The following is a 17,159-nucleotide window of genomic DNA, read 5'->3' as shown; positions in this document are numbered from 1 at the left end:
GAGTGGCTCACAAATGAATTGTCATTGATGACTGAATGGTCATTCACTCTGTTCACAGATTGCCGAGCAGCCACATTGGCTGACATCGTGTTCATTGTTGATGATTCCTCAAACATTGGACCTGACAACTTCAGACTTGTCCGTGATTTCCTGTACGCGACCGTGAGTGGCTTTGACGTCGCTCCAGACAAAGTCAGAGTCGGTATTGTGATGAACAGCAACGTGCCCAGCGCACAGGTCTACCTGAAATCCTTCGATACCAGGAAGGCCCTGCTGAATTTCATCAGGATTCTTCCTTACCATGGAGGTGACACTCACACTGGAGCGGCACTGAATTTCACCCGAGAGCATCTTTTCATCAAGGCAAACGGAGGCCGGCGGCAGAAGGGCGTTCAGCGGGTGGTGGTCGTGATCACGCTCGCTGACTCCAAGGATGATGTGAGCAGAGCAGCATCTCTACTCCGTCGGGATGACGTCACTGTTTACTCTGTTGGAGTTCAAAATGCCAACAAGAGCCAGCTGGTAGAGATGGCGTCTCATCCCGCCTCTAATCATATTTTTACCGTGGACAGTTTTGCCAAACTGAAATCTCAAGAGCAGAACCTGCAGAAATTCCTTTGCTTTAACATTCTGCGTGAATCGTTCTCAGTCGAGGCGAGAAGAACCGGAATCAAAGAAGGTCTGTCTGCACCACTGTGTTTTAATAGTTCACTTTGTTTACTTGAAAATCAACAGTATATACAAATGTAAATCAATGTACGGGTTTGTTAGTCTCTTTGAAGCATCCAAGATTATCATTACATTAATATAAATGGATTATCTACTGGATGCATTTGGAAAAAAACTCACACTATGTTGCTTTTCCTTTCCAGGGTGCGTTCAAACAGATGAAGCAGATATCTTCTTCCTGATTGATCACTCAGGAAGTATTTACCCCTCAGACTTCAATGACATGAAGAAGTTCATCATAGAGTTTCTCAACACTTTCCGCATTGGCAAAGATCATGTCCGTGTTGGAGTTGCAAAATATGCAGCTTCGCCAGAGTTAGAATTTGATCTGGATAAATACGAGAATGCCATGAAATTGGAGAAAGCGGTGGAGGAAATAAAACATGTAGGAGGCGGGACAGAGACAGGAAAAGCATTGAAATTCATGAGCCCACTTTTTGAAAATGCGTCTCGCTCCCGAGGACACAAAGTCCAGGAGTTCCTGGTGGTCATCACTGATGGAAAATCTACTGATGGCGTCAAGGTTCCTGCAGAAAAGCTGAGGGCTGAGGGCGTCATCATCTATGCCATCGGGGTGAAGAAGGCAAATGAAACGGAGCTGCTTCAGATTGCCGGTGACAAACAGAAGAGGTTCTATGTTAAAAACTTTGAAGCCCTAAAGCTAATCAAGGATGACATCATCACAGACATATGTTCTACAGAAGGTGAGGAACCATGTAGAGTTTAAAATACAAGAGCGACACACTCCAGCAACATCTGCTCACCTGCATCTACCTGCAGAACTTATGCTCTTTACTCATTTGTTCTCCAGATCAGCTCAAATCAGTGACTCTAATCTGACTCCTCCCTCTCTCTCTATTCAATGAGTGTCACATTCGTAGTAAAGTAAATGAAGTGGCTGGTGTGTGTTGCACTTTAATTATTCCTGAAAGGATTCTGTTATTACGTTTCCATTTTAGCTTCAATGAGACCCTTGAAAATAGCAAAATAAGAAGACCACACTAACATGTCTGTGTCCTGTGTCCACAGTTTGCAAAGACAGACCAAGCGACCTCATCTTTTTGATTGACAGCTCAGGGAGCATCAATGAACTAGACTATGTTAAAATGAAGGAATTCATGAAGTCTGTCATCAACAAGACCGCCGTCAGGCAGAATGATGTGCATGTCGGTGTCATGCAGTTCAGCTCAACTCCACAACTTGAGTTCAAACTCAACGAATTCTTCACCAAAGAGGAAATGTCCAAAGAAATTGATAATATGGTTCAGATGAAAAAACGCACCCACACGGGTGAAGCCATCACAGTCGTGTCACAGTATTTCGATGCAAGCAGTGGAGGGCGTCCCGACTTGAGGCAGACGCTGGTGGTGGTAACAGATGGTGAAGCCCAAGATGGTGTCAAAGGACCCGCAGAGGCTCTGAGAGCCAAGGGAGTGGTGATCTACGCCATTGGAGTTATGGAGGCTAACACCACTCAACTGCTGGAGATCAGCGGGTCGCCAGAGAAGATGTATGCTCAGCGGAACTTTGACGCCTTGAAGGCCTTGGAGAACCAGCTGGTTTTGGAGATGTGTGAGCCAGAGAGAGGTGAGAGTAAGACTTTGTAGGCCCTCTTAGGGATGCTGACTTCGAGGTTGCCTACACAATATTAGCACTGTCACCTCACAGCAAGAAGGTTCTTATTTTGAATAAGTACTCCAGCTTCTTCCCGTAGTCCAGAGACTTGCTGCTTGGGGATAGGTTATTTGGAGACTTTAATGTGGTTTGAATTTTGAACATGGGGGGTTGTTTGTCTTTATGTGGCAACCTGTCTACGGTGTACCCGGCCTCTTGCTCAATGTCCGATTCAGCCCGCATGCCCTATTCAAACAATAAGAATGATGGATGGATGGAAAGTCCTGAAACTTAAAGTCATTAGAAGTTTTGGCTTTAGCTCCGGCCAACATGTTCCTCTCCTGTGAACCAAGCCCCGGTGAGTCTGGGATCGAGAGTTAGCAGTTTGCTAGCTAACAACACAGAACCTTCAAACAAGATAGCATTCTATTTTTTGGACTGGGGGTAAGATGGTAAACAACTTTAGGAAGTGCTCTCTTAGTTTACTGATTTATTATAATGTAAATGCATTTATTGTTTCATTGTTTTTCCTCTGACTCCATTAACCTCGTTGTTGTATTTCCAGATTGTAAGAAGACGAAACAGGCTGATCTTATTTTCCTGGTGGATGGTTCCAGAAGCATCTACCCGCCTGACTTTGAAACCATGCAGAGGTTCATGGAGTCAGTGGTGAATCTAACCACAGTTGGTAAAGACCTGACTCGCTTCGGGGTCATTATGTTCTCCAACGACCCCGAATCCATTTTTACTCTGAACCAATACAGCTCCAAGCAAGAGGTTCGTAAGGCGATCTCAGCCCTGACTCGCCCGGACGGAGAGACCTACACTGGAAAAGCCTTAGCATATTCAATACCGTTCTTTGAAGCTGTTAATGGAGGTCGAGCCGCACTCCGGGTGCCTCAGATTCTCATGGTGATCACAGATGGCAAGGCTACTGACCCTGCAAATCTGGCTGCACCATCCGAGGCACTGCGAGAGAAAGGAATCCGCATCTTCAGTGTCGGCGTTGGAAAAGCGAACGTGACTGAGCTAGAGATCATGGCTGGTGACAAATCCAGAGTTTTCTATGTGGACAAATTCGAGGCCTTGGAAACTCTGTACAAGAATATTTCTGGAGTTCTCTGCGTTGACACTAAGCCAGGTAAGAGGTAGAAGTGGTACCTTGGTGCACAGTAAATATTGATAGTTAGCCAAGTCTCTTAAACTCAGTTATAAATTTACATTTCAGAGAATTAACCCAAGCCACTTAAAGAGCAGCTCCTCAGTTAATCCACTCAGAATGTATCTAGACAGCAGCATGAAGTGCACTCTTATCAGTACTGTGGACATTTCTCTCTTTTCTTTTGCAGTTTGTGAAAAGCAGCAGGCCGACCTGGTCTTCGTACTCGATCAGTCTGAATCCATCTTGGATGAGGAATACTCGCTCTTGAAGAATTTCACAGCTGAGTTAGTGAAGAGCTTCAACATCAGTAAAGGTTTAGCGCACGTTGGACTAGGACGGTTCAACCACGAATTTAAACATGAGTTTTACCTCAACAATTTCTACACCGAAAAAGCAGTGGTCAGGCACATCATGGATATGAAGCAGATCAAGGGAGGAACTAAGATTGGAATGGCCTTGAACTTCAGCAAGGAATACTTTACGGCATCACGGGGAAGCCGTGTATCTGAAGGGATCTCCCAGAATCTGGTGCTGATCACAGATGGCGATTCACAGGATTCGGTGGTAGAAGCAGCCGAGGAGCTCAGGGTTCTGGGGATTGAGGTCTTCGTCATCGGCATCGGAAAGATCAATCACCAGCAGCTCCTGAGTATAACTGACTCAAAGAAGGTCTTTATTGTGGAGAACTTCGGTAGCTTGGAAAAGATCAAGCAAAAGGTGACGGAGCGCATCTGCGAAAACACACCCGGCAAACCTGAAGGTAAGTTTAAAAGTGTGACTCTGTCAATGTGTCTTTCTTCCGTATGTCTACGACCCTCCAAGCTGAAGACATTTATCCCTTTCTCTTCAGGCTGCACCATCGATGTCGCCATGGGATTTGATATTTCTAGAAACAGAAATCCTGGGGACACGCTGATCAGCGGCCACCCCAAGCTCGAGAAGTTCTTACCAGTCATCGCCACTTACGTTTCCTCAGTAAAAGACATCTGCTGCGTCAACCCCTCAACTGTTAGGACCAGCATCGGCTTCCGATTGGTGGGTCAGGATGGACGCACCCTGGACGACACCAGCTTCGAGCTCCACAGTCAAGACATAGTGAACAAAGTCAAGAGAATGACGTTTGCTGAACCAACTAAATTCAACACTGCCCTCCTGAAATCCTTCAAGGAGAAGTTCCAGGGGTCCAATGCTGGAGTGAAGGTGAGTCACAGAAAGCACTGGGACATTATCTTGGAACTTGGAGCTCCTGTGTTCACATGGAGCTGCGCCGCTCTGGCCTGAGATTCTGCCTGTTCTCTTAGCATTTGTGGTTTCAGAACATATTTTAAGATAAAAACTATAGACTGTCAATAAAGACGGACGATGTGACAGCTCACCCAACCTGCTTCCTCCACGAAAGTGCATAAGACCGAACACTGTTTATATAAATGGAGACTCCACTTCTCACCTGATACATAACGTCAGTAAAGGAGATTTTCTGTGATAAAACCAAAAACTGATGCTGATCAGGAGAAAGTCTAGTTTGTGACTGGTTCAGATGTTCTTCACGTCCTGTTTCCTGCTGCAGTGAACAGAACACAGCTCAGTCAGATGGTGAAATATCCACACAGATTTCATTTGCCTGCAAGAAATCAGATTTCTAAGTTAAGAAAATTACTCTTAATGGATTTTCAAGTATTTCCACGTGGCTGTGGAAACTCTCATTGCGTCTTTCTTCGGTGTCAAACCACAAATCTGGCACCGATGTAGGATTAATGAAATCAGGAGACTGTTCTCCAAGTGCCAGCTGAGGAGCAGAAGAAGAAGACAACCTGAAGCTCTCTCTGACTTTCGTTTGTCACAGAATCAACAGGTTTTATCCTGAGATCCAGTAAAGTCGATATATTTAGACTTTATACTATTTACGTGAGTTGACGGATTATTGAACGTTAACATTATATAACAGTGTCACAACCATTTGAAGAAACTAAGCTGATGAGACAGTAGCGATAACAGCAGAGTGTCATGTGACCTTCCTCCTCAGGTGCTGGTGATCTTCTCAGACGGACTTGATGAAGACGTGATGACGCTGAAGAAAGAAGCCGAGCAGCTGAGACTGTCTGGTAAAAACCCAAACAGGACTTTGTATTAGCAGAGCCGTTAGAAATATCATTTAATTATCATTCATGCCATCGACGTCTTCCTCTGTGTTTGATTGTCGGCAGGCGTCAACGCCCTGCTGACCGTGGCCCTGGAGGGAGCCCGTGACCCCGCCCAGCTGCAGATGGTGGAGTTCGGGCGAGGCTTCGGTTACAAGCTCCCGCTGAGCATCGGCATGTCGAGTGTGGGCAGCAGCGTCCTCAAGCAGATTGTAAGTGAAGGCAGAGAGCAACGTCCTGTTTGTATTATTCAAGAGAATCAACACTTTATTCTATAATAATAACTTCACCGGAGAGCAGAGCACTTCCTGTGAACAGGAGCTTGAGTACGGATTCATCAGACTGAAAACCCTGTTGTCTCGTGTCCAACGTGTCCTCTCTGCAGGACACCGTGTCCAACAAGGAGTGCTGCGGCCTCCTGTGCAAATGTTCGGGAAATGAAGGCATCCGTGGCTCGTGGGGGCCCCCGGGGTCAAAGGTGACCAGAATATACAAACCTTTCAAGTTTAAACATGATGTCTAAACAATGTGTCCTGGTTCAACAGTAACGCTCTCATGGCTTTGGTTCCCAGCATTCCAAGGTCAATGTTACATTTATACTGTCACAGAGGTCAAAGTGTCGGAGCAAGTCCTCAGGTCACTTAGTGCGAAAAGTGGAGTAAGGTCAGAATCTGTGATGAACGTCAATGGAATTATAAAATCTGATATTTGCTTAATGACTTTACACTCGAGAAATGACAGCAACGAAAAAACAGCAGCAGAGAAAAAGATGCGTTCAGATAAACCTGCACTGTTCTTTGTAATGTTCTTATTTTGTATGTATAACTTTGCAGCCATAAGATAAATGCAGAGGTCGTATATAAAGTACAAGAACCTGAACCTTGTACACAAACAGTAAACAACAGCAGCATCCGTGTCACACATTCATTTTCATGATGTGAACAGTTTCCTGGAGTGAGGAGAGAAACGATCCCTGATTCGTGTTTCTCCTCATTTCAAATCACAGATTATTCCAGTTTCCTCCTCAGAGTCTGAACGTGTCTGTGTCTTTCCCAGGGTGCCTCTGGACAGAAGGGTTATCTGGGCTTCCCAGGAGAAGAGGGCGGCGCTGTGAGTGACTCTTTCAAAATCAACTTCACATCTGACGAGACAAAGAATAAACCGGATCCTTATTGAGTGGAAATATCTGTAGATCAGCATTTGAATGAAACAGGAGCAGATCAGAAGAAAGGTTCTGATGTTCTGTGTCCTCAGCGGTCGAGTTGTTCTCCATCGTGTTCTCACTGTTTATAATGTCTAATGTGTCTGGGACAGGGCGAGCGAGGGCGTCCCGGGCCGAGCGGACCCCAGGGCCTGGAGGGATGCTCTGGGCTCAGAGGACCAAAGGTACAGAGCTGCTGAGTCTGAATCACTGAACTCTCGTGTCAGATCACAGATTATCATTGTGTTCCAGATGTTGTCTGTTGTCTGACTCGTGCGGTTTGTGTCCACAGGGCTTCCGAGGCATCCGGGGGAACAGGGTGAGTGAACGAGGGAGGAGGAGGCGATGTGACGTGTCCTCAGGAATGTTTGGATAAACAGTAAAGATAGGAGACAGAGAAAAAACCTCTCCGATGCTCAAGTCTCCTTCAACGTTACAGGGTGAAGACGGCGAGGACGGGCTGGACGGAGTCAACGGAGAACAGGTACCAACCTCCGCAGACACAAAATGTTCCAGTTTCTACGTTTCTCCAGAATCATCCAGTTTCTACGTTTCTCCAGACTGAAGCGCAGCTGAATCCATCTTCTAGTTTCCCCTCAAACATGAAGTGAAGCAATCAGACGATCAGCGTCACTGATTAATCAGATCTGTGGACGTGAAGACGTGGACGCGACTCTTGTCTCTGATTTGGTTTCCTCGACAGAGGAAATGAGCGATAGCTGTGAATCTCAGGCTCCAGCTTCCTGAGCAGTTTCCTCTGGTTTGTGTTTCAGGGAGTGACGGGAAACAGCGGAGGCCTGGGAGACAGAGGACATCCAGGAAACCCAGTAAACCTTATTATTTTTATCATTACTGTCTGATTATGCTCTTTATATTTAAAACTCTGTTTATTTTTTTAATGAACAACAGAGGAAAACACACAAATTTATATTAATGTCAGTCAAAGTGTAAAAACGTGTTTTTAAATAATTTTACAACGTTGCAAAAACATTTATAATTGTTTTGTTCCATGATATTTTATTTAGATGTTTTTTAATGTAAATGGAAACTTTTTACGAACTTAAATAATTATCTCAACAATGGTCATTTATAGATTTAATTATTGATAGAAAGTTATTGTTTGATTTAATTTTCTTTTGTCATTGATTAACATTTGCAAAATTTAACAAATGTTCACTCACAAAGACTCTTCATATTGAAATTTTATATTTATCACATTATATTTGTATGAGTTATATTTACTGTGGAACATTTTACAAATTGTTTCAATCACTTAAATTGAAAGTTAGATTTCCACAAAGCGTCACACGCAAGAGCGGACGTGGTCACTTGACGCCCTGGGGGGGGGGGGGGATTCAATCTGTAGTACAAAGCGTTTCTCTGGAGTCCGTGGAATCCCCCCCCAGCTGTGATGTCATCACGATGGACGAGTGGCGCTCGGAGGCGTTGACCTCTGACCCCCGGCTGTTGGATTGACATGTTGTACTGTGGTCCTCAGGGTATCCCCGGTATCAGAGGGGAGGCGGGGCTAAAAGGACAGCGAGGACTGAGAGGAGATCCGGTGAGTAGTTGCGTTAAACACTGTAGTGTTGCATTGTGGGAAACTGTACTTCAGGATCTCACATCAGAAGTTTGAGCTCAGACATTTTGTCAACGTCATCGATAAACTGAACTAAATGTTTGTCAGCTGATGAACCTGAAGTGTAAAGTTAACATGTATTATTAATTTACCTTGTTTGTTGGTAAATGCAGAAAATCCACCTTTGTAAAAATTGTCGTCTAATTGATGGTTTTGTATTTTTGTGTGTTTTTATTTGTCAGGGTGAACCAGGCGCTGACAACAGAACCCCAGGACCCAGAGGGGAGTCCGGCAACCCGGGTTCACCGGTAGGCCGTCACAGAAAGAGGGTTTAAGGGTCAAAGGTCGCCACTGACTAAAACAAGCTGCATCATGTGAACATATATGTTATAAACATGCATATATAATATTTATAAGATTTTACCCACATTCATAAATATAAAATATTAAGTTTCCTGCTACAACATTCAGTTTTTATTAAGTCCTATTTGAGTCTTTTTATTCTCATTTTATTTACCAGATTAAAATATTCCTTTATATTACACCTAGCAATGCATTGTGGGATACTGATTCAGCCGTACTGGATGTGATCATTCTGAGTAGACTTGTCTTTATGAAGCTCCATGTTTTCTGAACAGAAAACCCATATTTATTAGATAGTGATTATTGTGAAAGCTGAATGTGTCTGTGGTGGTTCTGATGTTTGGCTCCACAGGGACCGGCCGGACTGGACGGACGTGCGGGGGAGGGAGGAGGCCTTGGAAACCCGGTGAGATTTATAAGATATCTGCTCCCTGTAAAAACTGAGCTGTGATGTCACTGAATTTATAAACAAGTGAACTGTTAGAGACACCGTCCTGTTGCATTATGGGAAATGTGGGACCCAGTGTTTGACCCAGAATTAATAATAGGATCAGATTTGGATTTGCACTTCTTCATATTTTAGAATCTGACATGTTCTTCTATTTAAGATTATATTGTATTTGTGTTCTTTTTACCTTTATTCACTCTTTACTGCAGTAATACTACATTTTCCTGATGGGGATCAATAAAGGATTTTCTGATCTTATCTTAATCTGTCTCCCTCCGAAGGTTGAAGGTTACACAACAACAACACAACAACATAAACTAGATCGAGATCATTGGCTCATTGGATGATTTGTCTCGAACTCATAAATATCAGTTTTATAAACATGTCTCATGTTTTCCATCTGAGAATTCAAGGAAAATGTCGGAAAACTTTAAAGAAAGAGATGAAAAATAAATAGATGAGATTAAAACTCTGATGTTTCTATTCCAGGGTCCAAATGGAAGGAGAGGGCCGCTCGGGGAGAAGGTAAGAGTGGAAATCAGACAAAGCTCTGAGCTGCTAGTGACGGTGTATGTGACACCTGTGTGGGTCTGTGTGTGTGTGTGTGTGTGTGTGTGTGTGTGTGTGTTTGTGTGTGTGTGTGTGTGTTTCTATCTGTGTGTGTCCTCCTGCAGGGGGCCTCTGGAAGGCCAGGAGATGCAGGAGTACCAGGGAGCCCTGGAGCTTCTGGTATACAGGTGAGTGGACTCAGCAGGACGGTAGCTTGTTAACCACCAGTAGAGAATTCCCCATCGTCTCCAACCAGTCTCATTTCGTCTCCACAGGGTCCCCGAGGGGTCAGAGGTCAACCTGGACCGAGAGGAGGCCCTGGTCTTCCCGGACCCCAGGTCAGTCTGCGTTTACTTCCTCTGAGCTGATCACAGACCAGCTCAGATGCACAGAGCGGTTTTTAATTCATTCTGATAAATACAAAGCGAACTGAAGACTTGTGTTGTGTTGTCGCTCTGACCCTCCTCACACGTTTCTATTGAGTGGATTGACACACAAAGTGAAAACAGGGATTCATTTCAGATCTCAGACACAGACGCACCTCCTGAGAAACTGACACCTGGTTTCCAGACTCCGTTAGAATCTAATTCTAACTATTATATTTATGAAGTTTAAGTTAAAGCCGAACTTTTTACCCTGATTCTCGTGGTTGTGAATTTTCTTCTGGTCGATCGTAAGAAGTTGTTTTTGAGTTTGACGGCTTTAAATCACTGAGTCAGTCTTTGATGTCATCTGCTCTCTGACTCCAGGTCAGATATTCATCAGTTTGATTGATTTGTGAAGTGGACAGCAGGTAGTAACACACACACACACACACACACACACACCCTTCTTCTTCAGGTTGTCAGCTCTATGGTCGTGAACAATATCTCTAGAAGCCGAGAGGGAATTTCTTCAAGTTGTGAACTTGAAGAATTCCAGATTGCTCTTGTTGCTCTAACTCTTTGTTTGATGCAGGGAGGACCAGGAGCAGCTGGAGCACCGGGTTCCGTCGGGCAGCGTGGAGCCAACGGGCAGAAGGTCCGTGAAGTGGTTTCATCTCCAGACCAGATCAGACCAGTTTATATACCACAACAGATTAGATCCATCCAGGTCATACAGACATGAGATTAGACTTAATGAGATGAGACTAGCTTAAGTTCATAAATAGATATTATACATATTATATATAGATATTACAGATTGCAACACATTTGACAGGGTGAGACCAGAACATGTAAAATCAGTAGGTTATGAATTATGAGACTTCTGATGAATAAAATCTAGATTTGATTAGACTTGATAGATCAGGTAAAACAAAAAGATATTACATTTGAAGAGTGTAGATCATGTTCGATCAAACTGGTTTATAAAATTACAAGATAGATTCGATTTATATAATGTAGATTAGACAAAATGTCAAAGTAAGAAAACCTAAATAAACCAGTGGAGTGTTGTTGTTGTTGAAGGGCCAACCAGGAGACTCCGGGGGTCCGGGTGTGTCAGGATCCCAGGGACCCAGAGGAATGCCTGTAAGAGCCTGAACGTCTGTTTACTGCTAAATATCAACTGGGTTTAATATTAAAGCTTGTGACCGACTGTTCCAGGGCCAGGATGGGAGAGATGGTCATGGACCTCCGGGACTGAAAGGTGTCAAGGTAGGAACAAATTAATAATGTTCATCCTTTTGAATCATTTGTTCATCTTTAAAATGACCTGTTTGTGTCGGTCCACAGGGAGATGCTGGTTTCCCCGGTTATCCTGGTCTTCAGGTGAGTCGTCCACTCTCACTCATCACAAGTCTTCTGAAGGCTCACACACTAAACTGTCACCTGACAAAACAGGGTGATCGCCCCCTGGTGTCTGGCTGCAGTACAGGTCATTAACCTCCTCCATGTTAGCAGATTGGACATGGACCAAACTAATAAACCTGAGTAGACGTTGAATAATAAAGTAAACTGAATGTGAGCTGTGATGATATAGAAACACGGAGGATCTGCTCCATCGTCTGGAAGAAACCTGAAGGCTTTAAAGATTGAACGTGACATTCAAAGTGAATCGGATCTAAAATCAGAATGACGTAGATAATAGGAGTTGTTGTGCAGCTGAAGTTCAAGAGGTGAGATGATCTGAATACTTCCTCTGGTAGTACAACACAATGTGAGCGGTGGAACCTCCGAGTTTTAACCCTTCAGCAGTTTTATTTCCCCGAGTTGAAATGAGGAGTTGATACTGAGAACATGATGTTTGAAGAAGAGAAACGTTTTCATCATTCTGCATCGTCAGGAAAATGCTGAGCTCTCACAAAAATCAGCTGCTTCCTGAAATGATGATGTTTGGATTGTATTTGAACTCCCAAGTCAAATCAAACAGGAAGTGTTGAATCTCTTCCTTCAGGGTGAGGACGGTCTGCAGGGACCCAAAGGATCCCCAGGTCCTAAAGGAAACCGAGGACGAGGAGTGAGTGAAGATCAACGAGTCAAATGAGATTCATCCAGGTGAAGTTGTTTCTCCTCATGTGACGTGATGTTTGCTTCTGCTCCGACCGACGCAGGGCAACTCAGGCCGACCGGGGGGCTCAGGAGGGACTGGAGAGCCGGGTTACTCAGGACACAGAGTGAGTGTGTGTGTGTGTGTGTGGGGGGGGGGGGTGTCATCATCATCCTTAAATAAACAGTTAATCCTGAGTTAGTTGTCTGTGACACGCAAAGTCAGTTACAAACATTTCATCGTTTGTAGAAACTTTAGAATCAAACTTTAATTTATTATCACATGAAATTCATCATTAAACCAAACTAACGTGAATTCAACCACATTCATACTTAGAATTTACTCTGAAAAAAAGGATGAACTCTGACAATAAAACAAAAATATAAAATGTTTAAAAGTTCATAAAACAAATTAAATAAGAAAATAAAATCTACAGTTACAAACATCAAAGTGCAATATCTAAATCATTAAATACTAATTTTGTATTTAATCTTAATTATATATTAGAATTCATTTTCACTGCTGTCTGACGTTTGGCAGAGGAAATAATGAATTTCAGAAACTTTTAACTAAATATTAATATAAAGTTTAAATGTAATATTTCCAGATTCAGCTCTGAACTGTTTATGTTCCATCTTAACTTCCTCAGGAGGATGGATTCAAGAAAATCTGACCGAGGTTAAAAAACAAGCGCTGACCACATTAATCACTGAATCAATAGTTTTATATAAACTAATCTTTGTTTGCTCTATCCTCAGGGACAGCGAGGTCTGCCTGGAGGGAAAGGCATGACGGTAAGTCCACCTCACATCTGATTCACCTCACTGCCATGATCAGATGTATAAGAAGTGTTTCCTCATGTGTCCTCAGGAGTGTCAGCTCGTCACCTACATCAGAGACAACTGTGGTAAGAGATGTTTGATAAACACGTTTGTTTATCTCTTGATCTCTTGAGTATCTCCTTCATTGCTCCGCTAACAGCAGCTGACTCTGAACCATTTGTTTCCTTCTGCTCACAGCTTGTTCCTTTGGTACGTATCCTCGCCACCAGCAACACAACGTGCAGAGAACACAACTGTGACATCATCACCACACAAACCCTCCTCAGGTCTTTGACTCCGTCCCCATCGAGGACCAAAACCATCTCCTGTGGTTTCCCCAGAGAATGTGATGCAGCCCAGGTTTTGGAGGCTGGGGTCATTTCCTGTGACTGACCCACAGTTATGATTCTGGGGTTTCTTCTTTGTTGGTTTTCAGATCGATCCCAGTGCCCGGCCTACCCCACGGAGCTGGTGTTTGGTCTGGACATGTCTGACGACGTGACCCCGGCCTCCTTCGAGAGGCAGCGGGCCGCCCTCCTGTCTCTGCTCGAGGACGTGGCCGTCTCAGAGAGCAACTGTCCAACCGGCGCCCGGGTCGCCGTGGTCGCCTACAGCACCTACACCAAGTACCTGATCCGCTTCCAGGACTACAGGCGCAAGAAGCAGCTCCTCGAATCAGTGAAGAACATCGCCCTGGAGAGGACGTCCAACAAACGCCACCTCGGGGCCGCCATGCGCTTCGTGGGTCAGAACGTCTTCAAGCGGGTGCGAGCTGGAATGATGATGAGGAAGGTGGCGGTCTTCCTCTCTGGCGGGCGGACACAGGACGTTGACAACATTGTTACCGCTGTGATGGAGTACCGGGCCCTGAACATCGTCCCGGCGGTCATCTCTCTGGAGAACGCTCCAGCCATTGGTCGAGCCCTGGAGGTAGGTTCGATTCCTCAAAGGTTCTGACACAGAGAGCTCAGGGGAATCCAGCCTGGGTCCCATGTCTCTAGTGCCGGTGCTTTCTCTAGAGCTGGTTCCTCAGATCTCCACACGACTGGGCCGACAGAATCAGAGGCTGTGGGAGGAGAAGGAAACTTAACGTGAGGGAAGGAAGCAGCGGTGAGTCTGAAACCAGCTCCCAACTGAGCTCCGGGGCCTGATCAGAAGATACTGGGAATTTAGGGAATCTGCATCAATTGACAAAGTTTAATACTTCAACAAGTTTGAAAATTCCTCAGGTTTTATCAAGTAACAGATCTTGAGAGATCAGGTTACGTCTTAAATCCTAAAGTCATCGGTCTGCCGAGAACATCTGGATCCTGGCGTCTGTGGTGTAATTAGAAGGTGATGATGTGAGAACATTCAAACCAAACACAACTTCTCAGACTCAAGCAGCGAGCGGGTTACTGTTGATGCTTCAAAACGGCAAACTCTGAACATCTGAGCAGCTCGTCCTCCTCTCCGTTAGCTCAGACTTCGCTCCAGCTCCTCTGGCTCCAGCTCCAGCTCCTCTGGCTCCAGCTCCTCTGGCTCCAGCTCCTCTGGATCTTGTTCCATTCAGCGAGAGCTGCCAGATGTTTGTGTTTGAGAAGCTGCAGCTGGAAATCCAGCAGCAAGATGTTTAATCCTGGAGATGAAGGAGATGCATTTGTAGTTGTGTGTGTCGTGCTCTCGGATCGTGATTCATGAGGCCTTCTGTTTCTCCTCAGGTCGACGACTCCGGAAACTCCATCTTCTCTGTGCTGGGTCGGGACATGGCTGCCAACCTGAGGAAGGTGAAGAACTGTGCCATCTGCTACGGTGAGAGGTCGTGTTCAGATGAATCATAAAGAAATCCTCTTCTCATATTTCTGTCAATGATTCTGCTTCATTCTTCACTTCACAAAGTCTGTTCTGCTCACAAGTGCTGAGCCGGTTTCGAGATGATGAGTTCTGTTTCTTCAGACCCGTGCAGCCGTGCAGCCGAGTGCACCTCGGTCCAGGAGCCGCTGCCCCCCCAGGAGGTGGACGCGGACCTGGTCCTGTTGCTGGACAGCTCCAGGGAGATGCAGGCGGACGAGTACACCGGCGCCCAGCAGCTGCTGGGCTCTGTGGTGGAGCAGCTGGCCGTGAGCTCGCAGCCCCGCCGGGCCGGCAAACAGGCCCGGGTGGCTGTGGTCCAGCAGAGCGGCACCCAGGCTCCCAAAGTGGAGTTCGGTCTGCAGGCCTACCAGAACCACAGCGGGATGAGGACGCACCTGATCCAGAACATGCAGCAGCAGGGCGGCTCCTCGGCTCTGGGACAGACGCTGGAGTTCACCCTGAACGAGCTGCTCCTGAAGGCCCCCCAGCCCCGCAGGAGGAAGGTGCTGCTCGCCGTGGTCGGCACCCAGACCGCTGACTCCGACCGGGCCAAGCTGCAGTACATCTCCCAGAAGGCCAAGTGTGAGGGCGTGGCGGTGTTTGTGGCCACGGTCGGCGATCGCTACAGCCGGGCGCAGGTGGAGGCGCTCGCCAGCCCCCCCGTCCAGCAGCACCTGATCCACCTGGGCCGACCAATGGCCGACGAGCAGGGATACGCCCAGCGCTTCTTCAGAGTGTTCCTCTGCGCCCTCACCAGTGAGACCCGCCCACATGAACCGAACCTCCTCATGAACCATCCAGTAATATGAGACTCATATGAGGGGCTGAGAGTCTTGTTGTGTCTTTCAGGGGGACTGAACTCGTATCCTCCTCCGTCCTCCAGGCAGAGGTGTGATCAGCTGAAGGGTCAAGCTGGAGGACAGGGTCCAGCTGGAGGACAGGTCTTCTTCAGCGGGTAACAGACGGAACTGGACTCTCAGCTCTGAAACGACCTGTTTTACTAGAACAGGAGATTATTTGTGTTTTTCTGTCATTTCTTCACAGTTTGAAAAGTAAGGACATGAATTAAGATTGAATGGGTCCGTGGGGAAATGTCTTTGTTCTGTGAGAGTGAAGAGAAAGAATCATGAGTTCTGTCGCTGATTGACTCACGACACTTTAACAATGAGGGAAAATAACATTAACAACTGGTTCCTGGAAGTCTAACGTGTTTTCTGAACTGAACCCGGTTTAGTTTGATCCAGACCCAGACCTCCTCTTGGTCTGAGGAACCTTTTCAAGTACAACTCTACATTCAGGACTGTAATTACATTACAATGAGCAACTCACAATAAGCATCAACCATGAGGGAACAAACCAGAACAACAAGAATCAAGAAAGAACAATTTTCTCCAATTAAGACAAACTACAAAGTTCTTCTAAATGTTTTAGTTGAATCTAAAGTTATTAGTTTTAGTTTTATTCAATGTGCAGTTTGATAATGTTCCTCTGTGTTCTGCTGTGTCTGGTGAGCGCCGCAGGAAGACACAGTCTGAACTGGTCCCCCCCCCGTTTGGACCAGTTCCACCAGTTGATCACGACTCAGCAGAACCTGAATCACACACTGACACATGTGGTCTGCTGCGTCCAGTCAGGAGCAGGGGGCGTGGCCGGAGGAGGAGTTCGCTGATGAGGCGAAGGAGAAGTTCCAGGAGACGAGGAGACGGACACAGAGTGGACAGCTGGACGTCCTCCAGAGGCTGAGCACAGGAGAGGGACACACACTGATCACTGGAGGCAACGGTAACACACACAGAGACACACACAGAGAGACACACACAGAGACACACACACACACACAGAGGGACACACACAGAAAGACACACACACAGGGAGATACACACACACACAGAGAGACACACACAGAGAGAGACACACAGAGAGAGACACACACACAGAGAGACACACTAATAACAGTTTAAGGAGATGTTTTTTATCATTCATGTAATTGGAGTTATAAAATGTCTTCATGTTCTAATGTTCAGATTCTGTCCATCGCTGCTGCTCCTCTCTTCAGCCTCTGTCCCAAACACCTGGTTTTTAGCTCCTGTGTCTTTAAGACCCCCAGCCTGCTGTGATTGGTCAACAGCTATTGGCTGGTGGAGGACTTAGTTTATAACGTAGCTAACATTTCTTTAAATCTAAACGATGGCTCGTTAACTGATGTAACCATGGCAACTGAGAAGGTCATAAGACGACGTGCGTTTAATAAAT

The 17,159-nt window shown here is 45.7% G+C and overlaps 1 protein-coding gene across 3 annotated transcripts in view; it reads left to right on the top strand.

Moving 5' to 3' along the window:
- Positions 1 to 17,159, top strand: part of col6a4a (collagen, type VI, alpha 4a) — a 30,720-nt gene that overhangs the window by 11,770 nt on the left and 1,791 nt on the right. For all 3 annotated transcript variants that reach the window (XM_062398871.1, XM_062398870.1, XM_062398869.1), the window contains 34 exons: positions 59 to 679; positions 873 to 1,433; positions 1,759 to 2,316; positions 2,909 to 3,484; positions 3,693 to 4,265; positions 4,356 to 4,705; positions 5,529 to 5,607; positions 5,710 to 5,855; positions 6,029 to 6,121; positions 6,700 to 6,753; positions 6,958 to 7,029; positions 7,137 to 7,163; positions 7,284 to 7,328; positions 7,618 to 7,671; positions 8,343 to 8,405; positions 8,666 to 8,731; positions 9,139 to 9,192; positions 9,724 to 9,759; positions 9,909 to 9,971; positions 10,059 to 10,121; positions 10,741 to 10,803; positions 11,232 to 11,294; positions 11,370 to 11,420; positions 11,499 to 11,534; positions 12,160 to 12,222; positions 12,317 to 12,379; positions 13,011 to 13,046; positions 13,123 to 13,159; positions 13,272 to 13,283; positions 13,510 to 14,003; positions 14,774 to 14,864; positions 15,009 to 15,662; positions 15,756 to 15,861; positions 16,537 to 16,688. In XM_062398871.1, coding sequence (XP_062254855.1) covers positions 59 to 679; positions 873 to 1,433; positions 1,759 to 2,316; positions 2,909 to 3,484; positions 3,693 to 4,265; positions 4,356 to 4,705; positions 5,529 to 5,607; positions 5,710 to 5,855; positions 6,029 to 6,121; positions 6,700 to 6,753; positions 6,958 to 7,029; positions 7,137 to 7,163; positions 7,284 to 7,328; positions 7,618 to 7,671; positions 8,343 to 8,405; positions 8,666 to 8,731; positions 9,139 to 9,192; positions 9,724 to 9,759; positions 9,909 to 9,971; positions 10,059 to 10,121; positions 10,741 to 10,803; positions 11,232 to 11,294; positions 11,370 to 11,420; positions 11,499 to 11,534; positions 12,160 to 12,222; positions 12,317 to 12,379; positions 13,011 to 13,046; positions 13,123 to 13,159; positions 13,272 to 13,283; positions 13,510 to 14,003; positions 14,774 to 14,864; positions 15,009 to 15,662; positions 15,756 to 15,861; positions 16,537 to 16,688 — 6,075 coding nt within the window. The remainder of the gene's footprint in view (positions 1 to 58; positions 680 to 872; positions 1,434 to 1,758; positions 2,317 to 2,908; positions 3,485 to 3,692; positions 4,266 to 4,355; positions 4,706 to 5,528; positions 5,608 to 5,709; positions 5,856 to 6,028; positions 6,122 to 6,699; positions 6,754 to 6,957; positions 7,030 to 7,136; positions 7,164 to 7,283; positions 7,329 to 7,617; positions 7,672 to 8,342; positions 8,406 to 8,665; positions 8,732 to 9,138; positions 9,193 to 9,723; positions 9,760 to 9,908; positions 9,972 to 10,058; positions 10,122 to 10,740; positions 10,804 to 11,231; positions 11,295 to 11,369; positions 11,421 to 11,498; positions 11,535 to 12,159; positions 12,223 to 12,316; positions 12,380 to 13,010; positions 13,047 to 13,122; positions 13,160 to 13,271; positions 13,284 to 13,509; positions 14,004 to 14,773; positions 14,865 to 15,008; positions 15,663 to 15,755; positions 15,862 to 16,536; positions 16,689 to 17,159) is intronic.

The sequence above is a fragment of the Platichthys flesus genome, chromosome 11 (assembly GCF_949316205.1).
Source record: "Platichthys flesus chromosome 11, fPlaFle2.1, whole genome shotgun sequence".
NCBI lineage: Eukaryota > Metazoa > Chordata > Actinopteri > Pleuronectiformes > Pleuronectidae > Platichthys > Platichthys flesus.
This window is presented reverse-complemented; position numbering and strand designations above follow the sequence as displayed.